Raw genomic sequence first — 22,524 nt, 5'->3', positions numbered from 1 at the left:
CTGTGCCATTGGACATCCTGGGTCTGATCTCTTGCTATTATGCATGGTTACAACTGTACAGAAAGATGGCAGATGTTATGTGGATGAGTCTTGCTAGGGCAATTTAAGCCTTTATTACCTTTATCTATGCCAGTTGCCCCTGCCTTGGGGATTACTACCCCACAGCAGAATCAACAAACCCGGATGGTTATCTACACTTTTGACATCCTGTCCAGCATCTTACTTCCAAACCTTCAAGCTTTTCAAGCTCAGCTGGAGCAGCTCAGGGCCTGCTGAGTCTGCCAGTGGGCAGGGGATCACCAGGAGAGCAGCAGCACGTGCAGCCAGGAAAGGCATGGTGGCAGAACTCTGCTGCCAGATCAGGTAGCCCCTGACAGCACAAACAGCCTGATGGATGTGGCCCCAGAGCTCCAGGGTGAAAGACCTGAGGCTCGTGTCAGGGGCACTCCTCCGGCCATGCTTGAGCAGTGTCTGACATTGAGAGGCTTTGGGCTTGGTGAGACCACCAGGTGCTACCAGAGTGTCAGGGCTGTGGAGACAAGCATGTGCATGGGCCCTGAGACACACACCGTGCCTCTGCCTGTGCCTGGCTCATGGCACACACACAGCACTCAGAACTGTGCTGACACTGATTTAAGTGCAGCTGCAGCAATTTACATCTACTTGGATTTACCTACAGTATTTGGATAGGAGGCATCCATGAGCCACACCACTTTTTCAGCTCAGATTTTCAAGGACCTAATGCTCAGGGACAGAACACTTTCTGCCAGAGTGACACACCTAGGCAAAACCAGCACTGCCCTTCCGTGAAGCCCTGCTGAGACCAGACTTCACATCCCTAGCTGCTGCAGATGTACATCAGAGGGCTGTGGCAATCAAGGGCAGACAAAATGTGCAAAAGGCAGACTGGGGTGAGTGGCCAGGCTTTCAAACAGAGTGAGGTGTCTAAAGCCCTTTGCAATTCTGGGCAGAAATAACTCGCTCAAGTCCCCCCAGCGGGGCTCTGCCGGAGCAGCAAAGGAAATCACAAACCGTGGCCCCATCACTGAACCCCGCTGACTCCTACAGCATGATTTGTGCTACTTAAATGTGATGGCTGCCATGATGAATTTATTGTCTTCAGGGTATAGAGTCAAGTCTTGCACCTTGTAATCTAAACACCATCATAACACACCTGAATCCTGAGCCCTGCCAAAAAGAGTTCTGTGTCATAGAAAAACTTTTTTATATTCCTTTTCTATGTCTAGAGAAATTTGTTTCAGATGTTGCCATTTGTCAGAAGCACAAGAAATGTACTTTTTTCAGTCTTGCTGTTGACCATTAAAATGCGGGCAGATTTGCTATAAAAATCCCACCAAAACCAACAAATTTATTTTAAAATTACACCCCAGAAGAACTAAACTACTACCCTGTCAATTTAATTCATGTTAAAATACAAAACACAAGCTGTTAGTTAACATGCTTAGTGGACTTCCATTAAATTTTACACCTGGAACATCAAAAACAATTTTTCTTTTTTTATTGCCAAGGGTATCCTTATTCTGGATTTCTCTTTTATTTCATATTTTTCTGTGTATATTATTTACCATCATCACTGGGATAATTTCTGAATACTGAAAGGTTTCCCAGGTTTCATAAAGCTTCAGCCTTACAATTGCTAGCAGATATAAACACTGTGCCTATGCAGAGCCCCATATGATGTCTTTGGTCTGTTTACACAGATTCAATTCAAAGACCAACATTTGATCTTTTAATTTAAATGTGTCAAACCATCTACAGAAGCCATTTGTATGGCATTTCTTCCCCAAAAGGTACTGTGACACCAAAACAGTTTCTCCTCACATTTCAACTTGGCCTATTCAAATGCTAGGGCATTATGTGTGCAAAATGTCTCAAAGAATTCTTGGGAAAATGTCACATTTTTCATATTATTTTAGTTGTTGATAGTCTTTCATTTATCATTATTGTTGTTACTGCTGCTGCTGCTACTACTTAATAATAACAAGAACCTGAAAATTCATCTTGATGAGTAACAGCAACACCAAGAGGTTCTCACAGTACAGAAAGTGAAAGCTGACATTGCTTTACTAAAGTCAGCTTTGCAGGATAAGCTTACCATTTGGCATAGTGCTTGGAAATATATGGTGGGTTTGTGTTTATTTATTTTGGGGGAAAAGGTGGATTTTTCAACTAGTTATTTCAGAAGTACTAGCCACATTCTCTAATAGATTTTGCATGATCTCCAGTAAAGTATTAAACAGTTTTCTAAACTAAATACAATTCTGTCACACTGCTCATTTGCTGAGGATGTTTCTCTCCGTTCTGTACTAGGAATTCCATTTTTTTTCAGAGTATTCAATATGTTCTATGATGCCAGTAAACAGGAGAGGTGCTGCTAGTTAAGGAGGTTAGAACTGCAAGGGATTGTACTTGTCAGGTTGTCATCTGAATTTTGATTGCTCACTTTCTATCTTACAATACTACCAAACAGTACAAAATGTTTATTTGGGAGAGGTGGCAGAGAGGAATAAAAAACAAGGGAGATAGAATTAATATTTGGTGTAGTACAGAAAAGATTCCACAGTTTGCTTTTGCTAAAATGACTGAAGTAATTCAGTCCTCATGTATTTAGCCAAATAATCCCTTTCGGCTTACACACAACAGTAAATTGATAGCAAAACCTCTCTTAGGGAAGGGAAAAAATTCCCCTCACCCATTTCTACTGTTACAGCCCCTTTGGGGAGAAAAAAATCAAACTTGGCTAAAGGTTAATAATCATTCATGTCCAGCTTACTATTACTCAATAACTATCAAAGTCTCTAACTCAAAATAGCATTTGCTGGCTTACAGGATCAGAGCCATTACAATCTCTGTGGAAGACTTTATTGAATTTTACACTAAGCTTTAGCTGACTGAACAGGTCAAGCACTGTGGCTTCGAGTTTTCTTTATTCTCAGAAACTCATAAACCCCTCTCCAGTTTGCAGCTCTGTTAGCTAAGAAACTTGACTCAGCATAGGGTCAGAGAAGCTGACCCCCATGAAAAAGGTCAGGTAGTTTTAAAACCCAGTTCCTGAATACCATTAACTTACATGCACTAGCTGTTCCTGCGTGTCAAACTCCCGGGAACAGCCTTCCCAGTGGCAGTTTGTCTCATAGACCACTTCAGGCTCCTGTTTGCTTTCATCTTTGTCCCCTTCCTCTTTTACCAAGGTCATTCCTTCTGGCTGTTCCTGGAGAGAGGAAAAAAACGGGTGAGAAGAAGAGAGAGGAAATTCTGAAACTGAGGAGGAAGAAAAGTGAATTACTTCAGCATTAAAAGAAAGATGATGGGTGTGTGTGGAGGAGGCAGGGGAGGGAGGATTATTTGACTCTCACTCCACTATGCTACTCCATTCTACAAAATACAGAAGCCCAAAACAGGCCTGATAAGCCAGAAGCCATTTGCAAACTATACATGTTAAATAAATTCTTCATACCCTTTACATTTCAATTAAAAATAAATCATAATGGCCTGGCTTTATTTAAGCAGCTTGTTATTTGTGCACCTGGCTTTCATGACTCAGTGGCACCACTAATGTGAAAGGCACTATTCAATATAGTTGAATTAATTGGAATTTGATTTTAGCACTAGGGTTGGACAGAAACTGCATCACCAGTAATCCAGTGTGTTTCCATTGTTAGAACAGTAACAGGTTTGCATGCGAAAACCTTTTCAAGAGCAGATTGGTGATTTCTGAGTTATCTGTTAGTCTGTTCTTGCCCTTAACATGTGCATAAAAGGGGTGAGCAGTGGGCAAAAGTATCTAATTTTGGGGTTATATTTCCCATCTCCAGTTCATAAGGGTGCCTCATTCTTGCCAGCTTGTTATTTGCTGAGGGTTAGAGTCAGATGTTAGCGTAAACATTTGGTTCAGATTATGCACTCCCGCTATTTTTCCATTTCAAACCTGCTGAAGGATTTAGGCAGACCTCTGCTTTGTTTTCATGGATTCACTCACAAGACTGAGGCTCTGATTCTCATCTCCCCTGAGTCACTGTAAATCAACAGTCACTCTACTAAAACCAGAGGCATTAACTGGTATAGAAAGTACTGCAAACGAGACTGGAGCCTGACACAGGGGTCTCAGTGCAGAACAGCACTAAGACCCAGGAAAAGTCAAGGTGGCCTTAAGTATTTTTGCTGAACAGAAAACATGTCCTAAATAAAGACCTGAATGTCTCTTGTTCACTTTTCCATGGCAAACAGAGCGTTGCGCATCCTCTGACTGTTTAGAGGTGCCTCTCCATCCTCTCCTTCCTCTCTGCCCTCATCCTGCCACAGACCCTGCACCCCAGGAGCTGCTCCCATTGAACCCCGGCTGCTGCGAGCTGAGGCTGCCCGTGTGTGCAGCACACAGTGCAAGGAGCCTGAAAACCTGTGTGCCACAGGAAAGGTGCATTTTCACTCCAGCAGCAAGAGGGAAGGCTCATGCCTGGAATCTGGCTGCCATACCTGCATGCTTCCTGCTCCTGGGCTGGGGAGGTCCTCGTCAGGCTTTATCTTGGAGCGCTTGTTGTGCATGGGGTCTCCTGTGCTGCTCACTGCAGATTCACTTGTGGGTTTGTTCTGCTGCAGACAGGGGGGGATTTTTTTTTCCCCCAGAAGAAGACAAAATTAGACTGTGATAAATATGTGGCTCCAAACAAAAATAACGTAGCATTTGCTCAGCAACTTTGTACGGAGAAGCTGCACTGTTAATTATATTGGATATGCAATAACATTGTTCTTCAGTTACATAGCTTTAACTCATGGAAGAGCTGCATTGCTCAGCCTGGTAGCAGAGCAGGGAGGGAGTGGGAAGGGGAGCATTTGATGCAATTCCTTGCTACAAACCAGTGCTAGTTTAGTCAGAGCAGTGAGAGTAGGTGATTTTCCACATAATGACAAATTTGGAAAGGCAATTTTGAAAAGGAAAATCCCTGCATGCTCCAAGAAACACAAGAGAAACATTCATTTCTTCACACTTGAAGGAAAGGTTTTGCATTTAATATCTTCACACAAGATCTCAGCTTCTTCACTGTTTCCCATTATAATAGGTGGATAGGAAGAAGAACTGAATGCTAGCATGAGACTCAGCCAAAAAATCCTAGATGAAGTCCTGGATTCTCACAAGTTAATAGCAAAATAGTTGACATAAACAGGCCAGAATCTTGTTTTTTCTCTTGTTCTGCTCGACTGAACACCATTATCTACACCTGCAAATGGATCTTGTAGGAATCCAGAGATCTTTTAGAGATATCTGAACTTGCAGGGACCCCACAAAAAAATCAATATGTTTTCTACAGCAGTATGTTCTTCCTCTATATTTGTAAAAGCTAGCCAGGAGATAAACAGCTTCCAGACTGATAAATAACCTATCCCAGGTCATCCAGAAACAAACAGCACTAGTTAATAACAGGCAAATCACAAACCATGATAAACTCCACATTAGGGGCTTGATTCACTGCTGCTCATTCCCAGCTTTGATAATACACCTTACTGAAATGATTAATTCATCTCAGTAAGTCCAATTTGGCACAAATCAGAGTAAAAAACTTCAATCCTCTTCTCTGTCTTTGAGTTACTTTCTTGCTCATAGAATTACTTGCTTCAGGTTACTCACAGCTGTACAAGGAGGGCAGAATATGACCCAGTATATCCTAGGGTCAGCCTGATTTGAAGGTGAAGCTGCTAACCTTTAAGACATTGCTGTTTTGATGTGTTTTGCCCCTTTTCTTACTCCCCACCTCTACTAGCTTCCTGTATAGGATCAAGGAGAGGCAGTATGGAACGAGAAGCTGCTGCAGTAGACTGGAATATTTATGAGGACTAAAAAGTACACTACCAATCAGAAACTGCACCAACTGCACTCCTGTGATTCATAATAAAGTGACTGCAAACACTGGAGCTACAAGAAAGCTGTTATCAAAGGTGACAGTGACAGTGGTGATTAATTGCCATCAAGACAATGCCATTTATTTAATTTTTAAATTAATGGGAAACAAAGGTTTCTTTTGTTGTCTCTCACCTGTGTGGACTCAGAAGGTCCAGAGCTGACCTGGACAGGGTTCAGGACACTGGGGATGCCAGGGATAGGTCTCTGGGTAGGAAAAGTTGGAGCAGGATGGATGAGTGGAGGGCTGTGTCCAAAGGCTGAACCTAGGGTTTGCTGACGACTTATAATTTGCTGATGCATTTGCTGGAGGGATACTGGTGTAGGAGGGTATGTGAAACTCAGAGCAGGGCTGAATTTGGGAGAAAAAGGAGGGAAGAGGGAGGAAAAAGATGAGGATCATTACGGTAAGGAACTTTACAAATTAAAACCTTAAAATATATTTGATACCTTTAAACTACTTGAAGCCAGATTTCCCCCTCCCCCTCATATCCTTCTTCATGCCCCAAAGGATGATAAATCCTGATTTTAAATCCAGAGTTGCCCTGGATTTACTAGTGAGTACAAAAATGTTACCATAACAAAACATAACATTTTTTCATAACCTCTACCAGGAAACCACAGAAAGCGGACCAAAATAAAATTCAGAAAAACTGAAATAAAAGGCAGGTAGTTCAATAACAGCTATTTATTGCAATAACAAACTTTATATAAAGAAAAAGAATGGGTGCCTACATGCTTTATGGTACTTTTATTGATAATGCAGTTCCCCTATGTTCGTGTGTATGAAGCAGTTCCTTTAATCTTGGCTCATGCTACGCTTTTTCATATGTCTCTAGATCTTATTACAAGAGGAGAGAAAATCAATTGGTTAAATGTGTTCTGAACACCATGCTTGTCATATCACTCATTTGTTTGCAAAGATGGAAAGCTCAGTTCATCCAGAATGTCACCTAAAGAATTTCCATCAGCGCCGTTTGGTTACAGAAACTGATGGATTAACCTTTCCCCTCTGAAATCGGTGATCAATGACTTCCAATGTAGAAATATTCCAATGGGAAAGCACTTCTCCTTCTTCCAGTTAAACAACATTAAATGTCTATTAAAGCCCATTATGTATGTTAATACCTGTCATCACTTCATTACTTCACCGTATTTCCCAGACCACAGTGACTTAGGGGGAAATTACACAGCCATCTAAGGACCTATTTTGTGGGTAGTGCAAAAGCATCTTTTGTGTCACACTTGAGAAATAAATGGTGTGGAACTAAATCTTCACACACAGGAGTAAGAGATCCTCCTGAAAATATTTGCCAATAGCTTCCAATCATAAAGGGGAAAAAAAAAAAAAGAAAAAGAATATTCATTGATTAAAAAAAAAAAAATACACTGAACTACCAGAGTTCAAGTTCAAAAAAGCCACGGGAATATAAAACATTTTGTCTCAGAAGAGAGGGGTGTGGACATTATATCTTCCAAGAATCAAGGCTTTTTCCAATGTCAAATTTGTCCAAATTAACAGTCTGGAGTCTTAATTGCTGTTGCTGTTAAGTGCATTAACTGAAAATATTGTGATACAAAAAGCCAAAATCATTTCAACCATTTTAAGTAATAATTCTTCAGAAATTCTGTGTTCATTAATACGACTATACATTTTGTCTGTTTGACTATAATCCATAAAAAGACAGCTTCAATGTGATTACATTACTATTATTCCTGGTGAGAACTCTGCATTACAACAGTTTGCCCATTTAGGATGGAATATCATTAAGAATACCCTGGGAGAATTTTACTGGTCTTTGAGGAACTCTCTTTTCATTCTGCATTGTATTCTTTCTAATAAAGGGAGGCAGAAATGTAGTGAAAACAGTAATTGTTCACAGCAAGAGTTAGGGAGAAATCAGTAATAATATTCAGTTATTGAAGCTCTATAGTCCCTGCTAGTGTTCCTGTAAGCAACCATGAATGATTACAGCATGACTTAGCTAAGGTAGCCACTATGGATGATTAATAGGACATTAATCAAAAGATGCATATCAGGCTTAGAATTTGTTCACAAGCTTTCTTCTAATAGCTGATTTCATGTTCACTGAGCTCTATGCCAGTTTGTTCAATTTATTCTTCAGTGTACAAGCCATTCATCAAAGAACATAATGATTTAACACCCCTTTTCCTTTTTAGTGAACAAACATTGCTAAGTGTAACTACTCTGGTCTGTTCATTAAAAACCACACAATCACACTGCCACAGATGAGGTGGAAAACAAAGCCTCTCTACTACACCCTGGTGTTTTTTGCTTCCACACATACCCTGTGAGTTCACCTCATACACTCAAACACTAGAAGGCACCATCCCGAAGATGCTGTCAAATTCCCCAAGATCAACAAACACGACATGCAAACAGTTTAGATGAGGTGTTTTATTTCTCTGTGAGTGGTTAAATCCTAGGACACTCTCAGCCTTCAGATGAGTCAGTTTAAGAGAAAAAAATAAGTGGACTGATTTCATTGGCAGTTCCAAGCACACAGCAGCCTTTGGAAATAAGGGTTGAATTTTGGGGGCTTTTTGACTTTTTTTTCCATTTGACCATGCACAACAATACCTATCTTTGCAAAACTTTTGTAATGTCCTTCTTTTTACCTAATGGTAAAAAGACAATTGTATGACTCAAGCAGGGCAGTGCTTAAACATTAAATACGTACACTTGCTATTCCCCTCCCTACATAAATTAAAATGGCCTCCACCAAAAGGAGAGATTTTACCTCCTAGAGATCTCCTTTTATCTACATCTGTCTTCATACTGTACAAGCAGTATCCAGAAAGAGGATGCTAAACCAGGCATTGACAAAATTGTAAAGTACAACAGAGAAGACAGACATCATCTTAGCAAGAGGTTCTTACTGGAAAACAGTGACAGCAGCAGCAGATGCATTAACACACATCTGGACAGATGTGCTAGGTGAAGGAGGAATCCTCTTTTCTTTAGTATCTTTCTTTTACCCTGTGCTCATCAGCAATGGTTGAGTCTAAGGTATTAGGATTTTCCTATGCAGCCTGAAAACCTGCACTTCATTCCCTCTGCCTCCAAACTTCAAACATGTCAGAATGAAATGAAAAGGTGATTGTGAGGGAACAGAGGAATAGCCCGCACAGCCAAGGGGAGTAACTCAGAAATGGAGACAATGGTTCAGCCATCAGGGCGACTTTTTAAATAGCTCAGGTATCTGCCTTCAAATAACAATTCTCTCCAGCTGTTTCTGGAGAGCTCCTCATAAGGCAAGTTGACCTGGCTGGGTTTAATGTCACTCACATGCAAGATGTTGTCACTGGGCAGCCTGGAGGATTTTTCTGATTTGAACAGATCAGAGGGTTCTGAAGAGAACAGAAGGTGGTAGGTCTTTCTCTGCCTTTCAGAAACCATACAATAAAGTTAATGCTGAGGGCCAAAAAGAAGAAAAATAAATCAAAGCCCTCAACATTGCTGGCATGGTGTGCTCTACTGGGAAGGGAAGGCCTGGATTCCTGCCCTCCTTCCCAAAGTTTCTCACTGCACTTTCTTCAGCAGCTCCTGAATACAGGATGGATGGGGAATCTCAGTAATGCAGAGCCCCATGTGATCCCCTATGTCCTCTCCCTGGCCCTACCAAGCTCACACTGCTTCCCAGCCAGGCAGCCAGCATCAGCAGGAACGGCGGACAGCAGCGCGAGACGCCCTTGTCCAGTTATTCCAACAATGTCTGCTTGTAAATGTGCAGTAGTGTCACTCAGGTAACACCTAAAATTCATGCCCAAAAGCAGTAAACAAGACCTGAAAGTAGTAATTTTGAGACTCTGGAACTATTAAAACCAACAACCAGCTTTTCAAAAGCAATGAGTAGTTCCAGGGCCCTCATTTTGAGTCATGTTTATTTTAAGACAGTTTTAAGAGGCTGCATTTCAGAAAAGGAGAGCTCAAGACTTCCCAAGCCAGATGCCAGAAGAACACGAGACTCCTGCCCCAATTGTTCATATTTTCCAAAACAACAGCCACTTTCAAAAAATCTTGGATTCACAGAAATGTAAATGAACTAATAATCTTTTCCATCCATCTACCTATTGAGATATGAAAATTTACACCACTAATTTCATTTGTATTTCTCTTACAGACTTTTAAAGAAAATAGAAAAGAAGATGAAAGCATATATGGCCACTAAAGATTACATGCCAGTTATGTTTTTAGTTGCTGAGTTTTATGAGAAATAAGGGTTAGAAGAAACATGTAATATTTCTGCTTAAGCATTCAATAAGTCATATACACTGACAGAAAAGTCCATCAGTGATATCATTTATCATACTATGGGCTTCTGTGTCTCTCTGTCAGTCTGTCTGTCTGCCTCTCTTCTCCTCATCTGCAAAGTCTCAAACCCCCTATACTGGAGGTAATGCAGGGCACTGGACTACATTGCAATTACATGAGCACATCAAATTTTAAAGAACAGACTTCAAGAAGAAAAACAGACGTTATAATCAAAACCAAACTTTGTGGCTACTTTGTGGCTGTCCTGCTAACAAGGTTGTCCAGTTTCTGGTCACAGCTGTGGAATTTACCACAAAACATCTGTGAATTAAAGTCAGAAAAAAATCCTTCTTTCCTATACATTGCATAGGTGTGCCTAAGGAGGCAAAAATGCTGAGGTGATTCCAATTTTGTGAATACTACAAGGATTGTCTCACTGTATCACAGTAATTTTCTTCCCAAAAACTCTGAAGGCACCCTCTTTGGATTATAAAATGCAAAGTTCTGCAAGATCTGATGCATGGAAATCTCACACAAGTATCTGAGTGCTTTCCCCTCTCTGGTTCTGCCTTTGCAAGGTTTTAGGACGAGAGCTTCCCAAGCATGCTAATGAGGGAGCATTTAATGAAAGACATAGGGGAACAACTTGAAAGAGAGTAAAAAAAAGGCATTTGTGGACTTTCAGAATAGATGCAGACATAGCCAGCAGGTTCATATGTGACTAGACAAATCCAAAGACAACAGGTCCATAAAGAAATACTGAAGGGAACAAGCAAGAGTGTATACTTTGGGGTTGCTAACCTAAAGAACATTGATGCTGGGAGAGCACAAAGAGAACAAAAGTGAACAACCAGGAGGGTTCATGTGCTTCTTAAATAGAATCCCCTGTTTGAACCAATACAGACACACTAACTAGAATAACACCTCTAGTTTGACCCAGTGGGATATTTCTGATGTTTTTAAATTTTTTTTCTTCATTTTTAAACTTCAGAAAGATAAATTTGTTTCTTTGGGGTATCTTTATTTCTTCATATAGAATCACATCATGTTTACCATATTAAAAGTTTGTTTCGTATCCTCTATCTTAAGTATTTCCTGTGTCAACTGAAGATCCAAAACTTTGTTATTCTATGCAGCACTCATTATCTGCCTTCCCCTTCCTCTCTTTTCTTTTTTAAATAGTTGAAATTATTTCTATACCTTCTTCCTGTCCAGTCTGGAAAAACAGATAAACTCTGTTTCAACTCATCCATATAATTTTTCAGGCCTCTGATCTTTTTCTTTGCTTGTCCTTGTCGTACGCCAACTGCCCAACAGCTTTTGAAATAAAACAATTCCAGGTCACCGGACAGGAACGTGGGGCATAGTGAGACACACTGTGTCCCCTAGATCATGGGGCAGGAGAGGGCTTCAGGCCTTTTGGCCTTTGAAGGGTCTCTGGGTGGTGCATTCACAATCCTAACATTGCTTCATGAGGAAGGGTGCAACCAGCACTGCAAGGGGACATGCAGGCCCCTCCTGACTTGTGCAAAAGCCTTGGCACTCCTTGTCTGCCCTACAGCCTCCATCACTAGTTCTCACCATCAGGGCGAGATAAATAGACCAAACAATACAAATAGACCAAATAATACAAATCCCCAGTTCAAGAAAGGGCTAAGTAATTTGTATGTAGACTGCCTTCGTGTTCAATAAAGCTGATCATCACGAACTATGATAACACCTAATTAACTTTAAAAATGCACTTCTGATTGCAGCAATTGACCTACAATATATGTAATACTCATGCTCAAGTAGATACAGATCTCATCACTTTGCCTCATTATCCCATAAGAGTTGCATGAAGCCTGTGGACAGGGGAAACCAAGAAATCAGGGTTAGTAGGAAGCTACTAATGTTGGAAGAATAACCGGACTCACTGAATTCAATGATGCTTTTATCCTTTGCTTAGACCAGGCCAGGATTTCACCTTTAGTTTTTAATTTTTATTTTTGAAGTCCTTATAAATCGCTTAAGAAAGTTGTTAAGAGTCAAACAAGGGCCTTTACTGTTTTACAAATGGACCCAACTACTGTTCAGGAAAATACCCTAATAACTCTTAAATACTTCTGAAGAGGGACTGACTTCAGCAAGTCCTTAAGTGCTGTCCTAAAGCCTGGGTCTTACAGACACAGTAATCTCAATTGAGGTAGGTCATAATACAAGTTATACAATACAATATTAACAGTGTTAACAGTGATCAAATACTGGTTTTCGCATGCTTAGATGTTTTTTTAAAAAATAAAATCAAATATAAGAAACAGCTTCATTCATCCCATGATAAACTGCCATGTAGGAGCCTCTGTTTAAAACACAAGACATCTTTTAAGCATGGCTGGGAGCTGAGCCGTGGGTGCTGAGAGGATCTGCATAAGCTGACTTCATGCATAGAAGTTGATCTAGATCTTTTGATGGAACAATATGTATGTATGTATAAGATGCAGCCAGGAACACTGCATACTCAGATGTGAAAAGCTGTGGACAGTCAGCATAGTCAGACCTCAGCAGAGGCGTAGAAGAAAACAAGCCAGAGAGTTCTCCTTAGACAAGGATGCAGAAGATAAGAAGCAACCATTAACAACATGTAAGAAAACCATCTCCTGTTGTCTGAGTTGGCAGAAACAGGAATTATGTATGTTCCTTGTAAACACACAGGAGGGAGTGAAAAGAAGTTTCCAACTCTGTCCTCTACTTGTCCTCAAGGCAGCAGCCAGCAAGGGTGAATGTTGACAATTGTTCAGAACACACGAATGACAAATCTCTTGGCAACCTTGCAGCCCTGAAGAGATTTGTGAAACTCTCATTGTTTCAAGTGTCTTAGTCACAAACCAAAAACCAAACAGCATTACAGGAAGAGAGACTTTAAAATGCACTTCTGCTTGGAGCAATTTACCCATAATATATCTAATATCTTTTCTAAGAACAAATTGTGCTTTAAATTCAGTTCCTCTCCCTGATTTTTTTAACTGACAACACTGCACTTTGAGTAGGCAAAGTGCAGGAAAGTCTTCATTAGTTTTAAGTACAGGGGAAAACAATACCAAACTTTGACTATGAAACCAGACATAGTGTGATCTTGAATGCAGGTATGAGACTTGAAATCCTTTGAAAAAATATTTCAAAAATGACTAGTTTTCAAACATCCCTCAGCATTTGTGATGTTGACACATTGCATTAAAAATCACTAACTTAGAGAAAAGTCATCTAAATGAATTGGTAAAAAGACATATCCTGCATCTAATAAAGTAGAGCATGTATTTTACTAGGTGTTGCAGTTTTCATCAAATAACCATCATTGTACAATCGTATTTAATTCACATACATCAGTGCCCCCTTTCTTTTTTTTTTACTTTTCTATTACCAGTTTAAAATTAACAGGGTCTGTGGTTTGTACTTTCTCTTCAGCTTGCCTTATTATCTATTCTGTTTTATCTGCTAGGCTAGGTGAAATTTTTCTTCATGAATACATTGCCATATCCAGAGTAAAATGGCATAGTTTCACTGAGAGCAACGGGGCCACACTGATTAACCTTATGTGCTCAGACAGCACTGTCAGCTTTGTCCTTCTCATTGGATTATTCCTGTGAAGGAATCCTTAGGATCCTAACTGGACTTTGTATTAATGGTACCTTGCATAATTTATCTGTGCTCCCTCCATGGAAGTTCATGCCACTTCTAGCAAACATAATTTTGAATTAAATTCATGGCTAAGCACTTTCAGGCTTCTAAAACTGGTATAATTTATTACATTCAAAGTGCTAATTAATACTTGCTTTTAGGGTCTGAAAATGAAGTAATGAAGTGCTAAACTCCAGCACACTTGTATTGGCTTGAGAACTTTCCTGGAACTAATATTGCTCTGGGTTCATTGAATGAATTTAAACTCTTTGAGAAACACTGAACCAGTCTGGAGCAAGCTGCTTCAAATGGACTTTTAATTACAAGATCTGTGACACACAGATTTCCAGGCATGTAGACATAATCTCACTGGTATATAGGCACACCTGTACCTGTAAATGTGCATGCAATACGTGCCTGTGTAGTCTGCATTCTTTATGTTGCTCAGCTCCTTCGATTTTACACTTTCCAAAGGCAGAATTCTTGCCATTCATGTTTCTGGGTGAGAAACAGCCACCACTTTCTAATGCAAGATGTAAGTGACCTCTGAAACAATCTCCCTGAATGTCACCCTCCCATAATCTACATGAGCTCTGTGCAGGAGGCCAGCTGCATGGTTATACTTTCACAGAGCCTGATAAAGATGCAACTTTCTGTAATACTGGAGAATTTCACTTTTATTCACTTTGTGCCACTTCTCTGCCATTCACACTTCTTGAAAGAAGGTATGAAATGAAGCTATTATTGCAGGATGGAGCATTATATTCCCTTCTCTAGATTACCCACAGTATCTGACCATGGAGAATAAAGCTCTGTGTTGCACATATGTGAAGGTCTAGTTATAGTAGGACCTGTTTCAGTGGGGTTACACTTGGACTGAATTTGACTCAGTCTGAACTGAAACAAAGCCTTCATTTACAACATATTGCAAGCAATTCATTAGAAAGCTTTTATTGTAAGAAAGGCTTTCAGTCAAAGTCAGTGCTGCATCTAACTTAGGCAGATCCCAATGAGTGATAATAAAACAACAAAACACCTATATTGCTGACATAATAAACAAACTCTTTATCCTACACATCCTATCAAAATAAGCTTCTTGCAAAACATTATTTTTAATGTATTTTGTTCTACCTGGGCTATGCTAAACATGTCCTTTTAAATTTCACTAACCAGCATTTGAGCATGTCCTTTTACACATATATAATTAGAGAAATATACAAACTTACAATTTACAGTCTAAAACACAAATCAAAGGTAAGAATTAAGTAATTGGATTTAAGTAAAGGTAAGATTCAAATTCTCCGATGGGGTCTTCTGTTTCATTGTGCAATTGTCAGCAATCTGGGCATGGAGTTGAGAAATGAAAAAAATTATATCTGCATATGTGACAAAATTATTTTGAGCAGCATGGTGAAAGCTAAGTGGTTATCTTTAGAGCCCAGTGTGCTAGATGAATGAGCAATACTGATAGCAAGATGCATATCGATACTGAAATGGAGTCAGAGCTACTCATACACTGGTTCTAAATTAACTGAGACAAATGACAAGAAGCACTTGCTTGTCTCAATGCAGAATTCAATGAAGGAATGAAAATTTGATCAACATGAAGCTATGGCAAAAATATGTTTAAAAAATCGGCTGGAGAAAAAACCTGAAAAAATCATGGTGCATTTAAATTGCTGCTCCTCCCCTGGAATATTACTGCATGTAGTAGAAGGAGACTTTCAGACAGTATCAGCAGAAAAAACAATGCAAGAACTCTAAGGAGCAGACTGAAAACAACATCAGAAAGGAGACGAATAAGAGGAGACATAATAAGAATATATAAAATATTGAATAAAGAAGGAAGATTGAGAACATGAGGGCTTCCTGTTTTATAACTGAGACATTCTGTTCAATTCAAAAACTGGATAATTGAAACCTGATACTCTTTCCTTTTTTTTTTAATAGAGTGTATAATTATACTGTTGGGCTCTCTGCTAAAGATACTTTCACTTTTCTCTGTTGATAACTTTATATTTCATTTGGATATCTTAACTCTATTTTTATTTTTCTCTTTATTTTCTCTTTGTGTTTGCAAAGGAAAACTGAAAAAATTATTACTTAATCACTCATCTCTAGCTACAACGCACTGACTCATTATACAACAATCATTCTATACAAGGAGCTTATATGAGATGAGGAAATAATTGAGAATCTAACACCTGCTTGCAGAAACACAACTCTTGTCTTCCTCACTGATGTTAATCCATTGCTGTCTAAGCTCACTCTACAAACCTGGCTATACCTTTCTAGTGCTCTTTGTGAAAGTATCCTTGCCACCATTCCCTGACTCTTCAGATCAACCCAGAGCAAAGGAGCCAGAGCAGCCAGGGCCTGGCTGTAATTAACCACATTGTGTTAATTGTTCTGATGCTATCAGGGAAGCAGGGCAGCACATGGGGGGAAAAAAAGAAAGTGCTACTCTGTTTTCTTAGTTTCTTTCAAGGAGATCCCAAAGGGCTCTTGCGCTCACATGAAACTGAATTTTCGCAGCTTATGAATGATAGCTAAGTTATGTTCACAGTTATATCTGCCTAGACCCAAAGAAAGTCTCTTGTAGTAGGTGGAATTACTGACTTAAACACCTTGAATCTGACAGGGAATTCAGATCACTTTCTGAAAACTGACTTTGTAATTTTGGTATCACAGCATTGCCGAGGGACTAAAGGTTCTAAATTTCAAATCTTATAGAACATGAAGTCCCAGCCTCCTGTGTTTATTAAAGACCAGTTAATCTTTTGTAAAGGTTTTGAATCAGTACTCTTAATATCATGGGAAGTGATTACCCCCTCTATACTCACTCTAAACCATGCTGTCTCTCAAAAAGAAGTGCTACTGAAGTGCAAAGTCTAATAATTGTCACAGGTAGCAGACATAATATTAAGTACATCTTGACAAAGGATTAATAGCAGGGGTGCTGCACTGCAGGACTGAGGCAGGTAACCAAATGAGTAAATGTCAAATGAAGGATTATCCTCATTTGATGCTACTTCACACATCTCCTTTCTGCATAATCTCTCCCAGCTGAGACCTAAACCAGGTGTTTTCAAATGCACAAAGTAGAAGCTCTACCTGGTGTGCCAAAGGAGATCCACTATTAGCTGTCGGCAGGAGTGTCATCTCCTTTTCAAGTACTCAGCCAGTAGCCAGGGCACAGCACTGCACTGCCAGTGACAATGGCAAAGCACCCGCCAGGCCCAGGTCTCTCTGGATTGTGCTGAACTACTACTAGTATTTATTATTCAATCTACCCATGTCAAAGACCAGAGCCCTCCTGTGCTTGGCTTTGTACAAACAGAGACCAAAATGTGGCTCTTTTCACCTGATTTCATCCTCAGCATCCCACAGTGCTCATATAGAGAATCCAATGCTGAAAAGCTGTGTGAAGCACAGGATGTAATCTTTCAGTCTCTTTTTTTAGCCAATGCAAAGACCAGGGAGGTCCTGGAGACACTTTCTAAACACAAGTAGTACAAAAATGGGTGTGAAAGAGCATTGAGCCCACAAAATTAAACATACCAGAAGTAAACCTGCCCAAATCTTCATGTGCTGACTCATCAGCTTTTAGTTATGTGACAGCACACCCCTTTTCCCTCCTGCATGATTCTTAACTCATTCAGTCCACAAGACACACAGTAGCCTTCAGCAAGAGGCCCTCTGGTACTTTTCTTCTCTGTGCCCAGAGTAATGCCCACAGACCTTCCTTCCCTTGTATTTAAACCATCAGTGAATAAATAATTACTGACACCCTCCTGAGCTTCTCCACTGTGCTCATCACTGTATAATCTAATTGCTTCACAAAACATTAATGCTTTCAACCTCCCTCTGAGGTGAAGGGGAACGATTCATTTTGAACAGGAACATGAATCAAAGAAAGATGAAGGCAGAAAGTGTCACTCATTGGGGTTGCCCAATTTCAGTCAAGAAGATCTGGGCTAGTTAACATGACACAGTATACAAAATGTTCAAAACAGCTGTCAGCATCTTCAAATCATGGCTGTGAGCAATTTGACTCCTCTGCAAAATTAAGAGTGGTAGGCTGGGACTCCAGAAGACAAACTGAGCCTGGTGGTCACTCCTGACTAGTTTAGTTTGCCCAGCATCAGTCAGGAATTGTGCTGTAAGAGCACAGTCTGCCCTCCAGGCAGCAACCAGGTATGAGGCTCCCTCCTCTTTTTGGCTGTCTGGGTCAGGTGAGGCAGTGTCCTGTGGCTCTCACTGATCCACAGAGGATGCTCAGCTGTTCAGGCTGTGCACTGAAGAAGACAGGGGTCCTACAAACACTGTGCAACCCTGAAGTTAAAGATGGTATCAGAGCACAATCACAAGGGGGCAGTACCTTCATTCTCTGAATGAGCGGCTTCTGCCTGCTTTATTTTCAGACTTTCCTCTCTCCTGCTGCAAGCCTATGCTGTGTTATAGAAAGGCATTTTGTGCCAACTTGCTCAGCCTGTACAGTTTCTGGGCTGACTCCTGTCTCCTCTAAAGACTGCTTTCTGTTTCACAAAACTGTTATGGCTGGACAGACAGCTGAGCCTCCACAGGCTTCCCAAGGAAGCACCAGCGCTGCAGCTGCAGGGAAAGGTCCTCCTTCCTATCTGTGGGCCCTGGACTGGAACAGGCTGAGTGCTTAGTTTATTTAACACATGCTAATAGAAACCTCTTAAGGGCTTATCACTTGGCTAAATGGGACAATTTCTCAAAAACAGCAGAGATCACATCTGTATCATCCAGGCAACATTCCTGGCAAAGTTCAGCTTCCCAATAAAAAGGCAATAGTTCTTCTAGCTTGAACAGAAAAATCTCTTCTTCCCTAACTTCATTTGGATAAATTAACAACCTTGCTGATGTTTTTTGGAAATGTTCAGCATTAGATAGGTATTTACCATGAAAAATGATGCCAAGTGTAAACTATTTGGTCTAAGTTAAAAAAGGTAGGAAACAACATCAAGAAGTAGAAGGACTATGCAGTGTTAAGTATAGTTAATCCTACTGATACTATGGAAAACAGAAATCCTTCCTGTCTTGCAATTCCATCTAATGCCTTGCTGAATTGTACCATTTTCTTGCAGCAACTCTGATGACATTAACCTGCAAGTTTTCAGAAGCTGGCATTTTAAACCAGGAAATTTTTTTTTTTCTCTAGACTTTGGTCACGGTTGCTGACAGGATTTTAAATGGGATGAACCTATGGTTTTATTCAGTACAACAGTTCTTGTGTTGAATGCATTATTTGCAAGACAGTGAATATTAAATTAGGTTTTGCTGACAGTCCTGTTGGCATTTAGTCTTGGAATTTATTAAGGCAATGAAATGTAGTTTGGGTTTAATACCTTACATCACTGTTTATTTTGGTTTATATAGACAGGTTCACACAGGAGAAGTTAAAGGGCACCAACAGAGGTGAGTTGCAAAGCAGGAAGAAGAGCTCTCCCTTTCCTTCCTTTCAACTGAGAAGAATGGAAGTGTACATTTCCAACTTTGCATGCTGAATGGACATACTCTTATCAAAATGAAAAAAAAAAATCTTAATTCAAGATCATGTGAAATTTTGTACTATGCATTCCTGGGAAGTATGACCAGGAAGGGCTGAAAGCTTTGCTCAACCACAGGTTGAGTCACACAGGCATTGCTTTCTTCAGTGACACCAGTCCACAAGACGCACTTTGAACACTCCCTAGCATCCTTACTCAGTCTTTGCCCACAACTCCCTCCAGTTCCACAACTGTTTTCAACAAAACTGTTCATCTGACTCCAGCCTTGCTTTGGAAAAGGAGAGAAGACTCACTCCACTGTAGAGACTATGCCAACTTTCATGCACTGTTTGCTTTACCAAAGCTACAAGCTATGGGAAAGGAGTTTAGTTATTAAGTGCCATCCCATCCCAATGACAGTGCAGATAGCACAGCTCCACACAGTTCCATGTATCTGACATATGTGGTCCAACTGCTGCCAGCATTGACATAAACATTCCTCACTAAGGAGCTTCATAGCTGGGACCATGGCTCCACTGACTGCCAAGCTGCATTGAGAGCAACACCTGTACCTGTGAAATACCCCACAGCTACTCAAGGGCATCAGAGCTATGAAGCACGACTATTTAAAAGTGCTTAAAAATGAAAACACAGCACTTACACTAATGCCAATATTTGCAGTGCTGTCACTCTCAGAGTTTGTCAGGCTCATGTTTTCTAACACACCAGCTGTGTGCCCCCATCTTCTACAGGAGTGAAACCCCCCATAGCCCATTTTCGAAGCTGTAAATGTGTCATTTTTGCCACAGAGGCATTTCACAGATTTCACACAATATTTTGAGTTGGATGGGACCCACAAGGCTCATCAAATCTGACTTTTTAAGTGAGTGGCCCATACAGGGGGTCAAACCATGACCTTGGTAATGTTTTGAACCTTGCCTAAAATGGGCGCCCCATCTCAAGAAACTGCTGTAGGGACTTGCTCCTTTGCTTCATTGAAAATTGAAGGTGGAAGCTGCTGCTAAGCCAGGGCCCAAAAGCACTCTTTGAGGGTTATAAATGCAAGCCCAGCATTTTCTGACACTTTGGAGAGGTGGGGGTATTTTTTTAGAATACCAAAGGAGCGTTTTTCAGTTAACATATAGCCATGTCACAATTACAAAAATGTTCTGCAGTTGCATCGCCATTTTTCCTTGTGCAGTTCTTAATTTTCTTCCACGCCCTTTTTTCTTTTTACATTATTCCTTTAGTTCCCTCTCCTTTGTGCCCCATTTGCTTCCCTTTTCTGCACAACTTCTGTCCACCTCTTCATTTGCTACTCAGCTATTCTGCATCCAGAACACCCATTCCTGACTGTTTTCTTGCACACACAAGTGAAGCAGCCAAGTGAAAATCACAGCATTTCTGATGACAGTACTTCCTTGGTACCAAAAAAAAAAAAATTTAGCCAGAGAATGTCAAATCTTTCAAGACATGAAAACATGAAAAAAAAAAATTGAACACCCAAAAGTCACAGCCAAACATTTGGATTGAACAGTACCACATTTCTCTTTCTTACTTTCTGATGATTGTAATGTAGGAACATTTCACTGTCCATCATGTCTATGGGCAGAAGAACCCAAGTGACTTAAGTCACAAACCTGTCCTAGAGTTTCTTCTCTGAAAACAGATTACTGGACACAGAAACACACACTGTTCCTGCTGGTCAGACAAAATATTACCTGCACTGGAAAACATGAGGCCAAAAAGTTCCTTGTGGTTACCTTTCTGAGTAAAAAAATATATTTTATACTTTAAATTAAGCTCTGATTAACATACATTATAGAAACTGCAAAATGAACATACTCACAAAAAAAAAAAAACCAAAAAAAAAACCCCCACAAGTAAATTAAAGATGTGAGTATATGTTCACGTTTGTATGTGTGTGACACATAAATGAGAATATACAATTCAGGTAGCAAATGCAATTCTTACCTTATTGCACTTGCAGACAAGTGGCCATAAGAACCACTGGCTGACGAACTGCTACGAGAATTATTGAGAATGGTGACCAAGGAATTTGGAGAGGTCCGAATCATGGTCTGAAGGTCAAAGCTGTGGTCAGACAGGGGGGATATGGACAACGTGCGCTTCCGGCTCGGTCTGGCTGACAGCCTCGGGCTGGGGAACCTGGCACCTGGTATGGAAACACAAACAATTATCCACAGGGACTTCACTGGATTTATTTGTTATTAGTGATGGGTAGAGGGAGACACCAGCACACTGTGACAAGCCCGCTCTCTTCATTTGTGATCTACTGGCCACGATTCAGGAAAATTAGGAAGAAAAATCTTTCTTCCTATGGCTTACCTCAGGGGAGCTCTGTTTATTAATGTGCAAGCAAAATGATAAATGGCTAAACAAAAGGAAAAGACTTTTATGAGTTATCCCTCTCATTTCTGGTGATTTATGAATCTGATGGCTTCTTAGACATTCACATCATTAATTCAACCATGAGCAATGAGACAGTGGTTCAGATCTGGGATACCAGCAAGCCCAAACCCACAACACTTTAATACATACAGCCAAACCTATACATGTCAAATAGAGTACAGAAATGAAGAGGCAGTTTTCCCTTTGTTGACTGTAATTCTGCCAGGTGGATATTGGATGCAAAACTAAAAATCAGGACTAAAACAAACACTAAAAGGGTCAGCTCTATCAGCAGAATTCAGATTGACATTCAGAGCATTAAAATGAGAAACAGTAGGCTTTATTTGAATTTGTCCAAGATCCTATGATATTCTTTTGCTGGCTTGTATAGGGGCCTACAACTGCTAAATTTCCTTAAAACTGGAGACTAGACTTTTCAAAGCAGCAAAGTGAAAGCAAACATACAGATACCACTTAAATAAATACACATTACATTTCTAAAATTTATGTCCTGTTCTGAAAAACTCTGCCTCTTCTGATCTATTTTACCATATCATCCCAACTCTCTGCAGTCCTGACAGAAGATATATCACCTTAAATTTATTCCCTTTATTTAATTATTTTCTATCTTGTTTGAAAGTAAGGAGAGAATTAGCTTCCCCACTGCACACTGAGCAATTTCCTTTAACAGTACTGCTGCATCTAGCTTTTTAATCCCCTTAACCTGTAGTAAAGGACTGAATCCTAATGAT

At 40.2% G+C, this 22,524-nt stretch overlaps 1 protein-coding gene across 1 annotated transcript in view; it reads right to left on the bottom strand.

Moving 5' to 3' along the window:
• GLI3 (GLI family zinc finger 3) overlaps window positions 1-22,524 on the bottom strand; it is a 203,816-nt gene that overhangs the window by 34,985 nt on the left and 146,307 nt on the right. Inside the window, exons 7-10 of the mRNA XM_054273943.1 lie at window positions 21,335-21,536; window positions 6,050-6,266; window positions 4,495-4,608; window positions 3,092-3,232 (exon numbers count right to left, since the gene is read on the bottom strand). Of these exons, the coding sequence (XP_054129918.1) occupies window positions 3,092-3,232; window positions 4,495-4,608; window positions 6,050-6,266; window positions 21,335-21,536 (674 nt within the window). The remainder of the gene's footprint in view (window positions 1-3,091; window positions 3,233-4,494; window positions 4,609-6,049; window positions 6,267-21,334; window positions 21,537-22,524) is intronic.

This window comes from Melozone crissalis, unplaced genomic scaffold (assembly GCF_028551555.1).
Source record: "Melozone crissalis strain CALT ecotype California unplaced genomic scaffold, PUWL_Pcris_2 ptg000016l_1, whole genome shotgun sequence".
In the NCBI taxonomy this organism is placed as follows: domain Eukaryota; kingdom Metazoa; phylum Chordata; class Aves; order Passeriformes; family Passerellidae; genus Melozone; species Melozone crissalis.
Note: the sequence above shows the minus strand (reverse complement) of the source record. Positions and strands in the feature narration are given on the sequence as shown.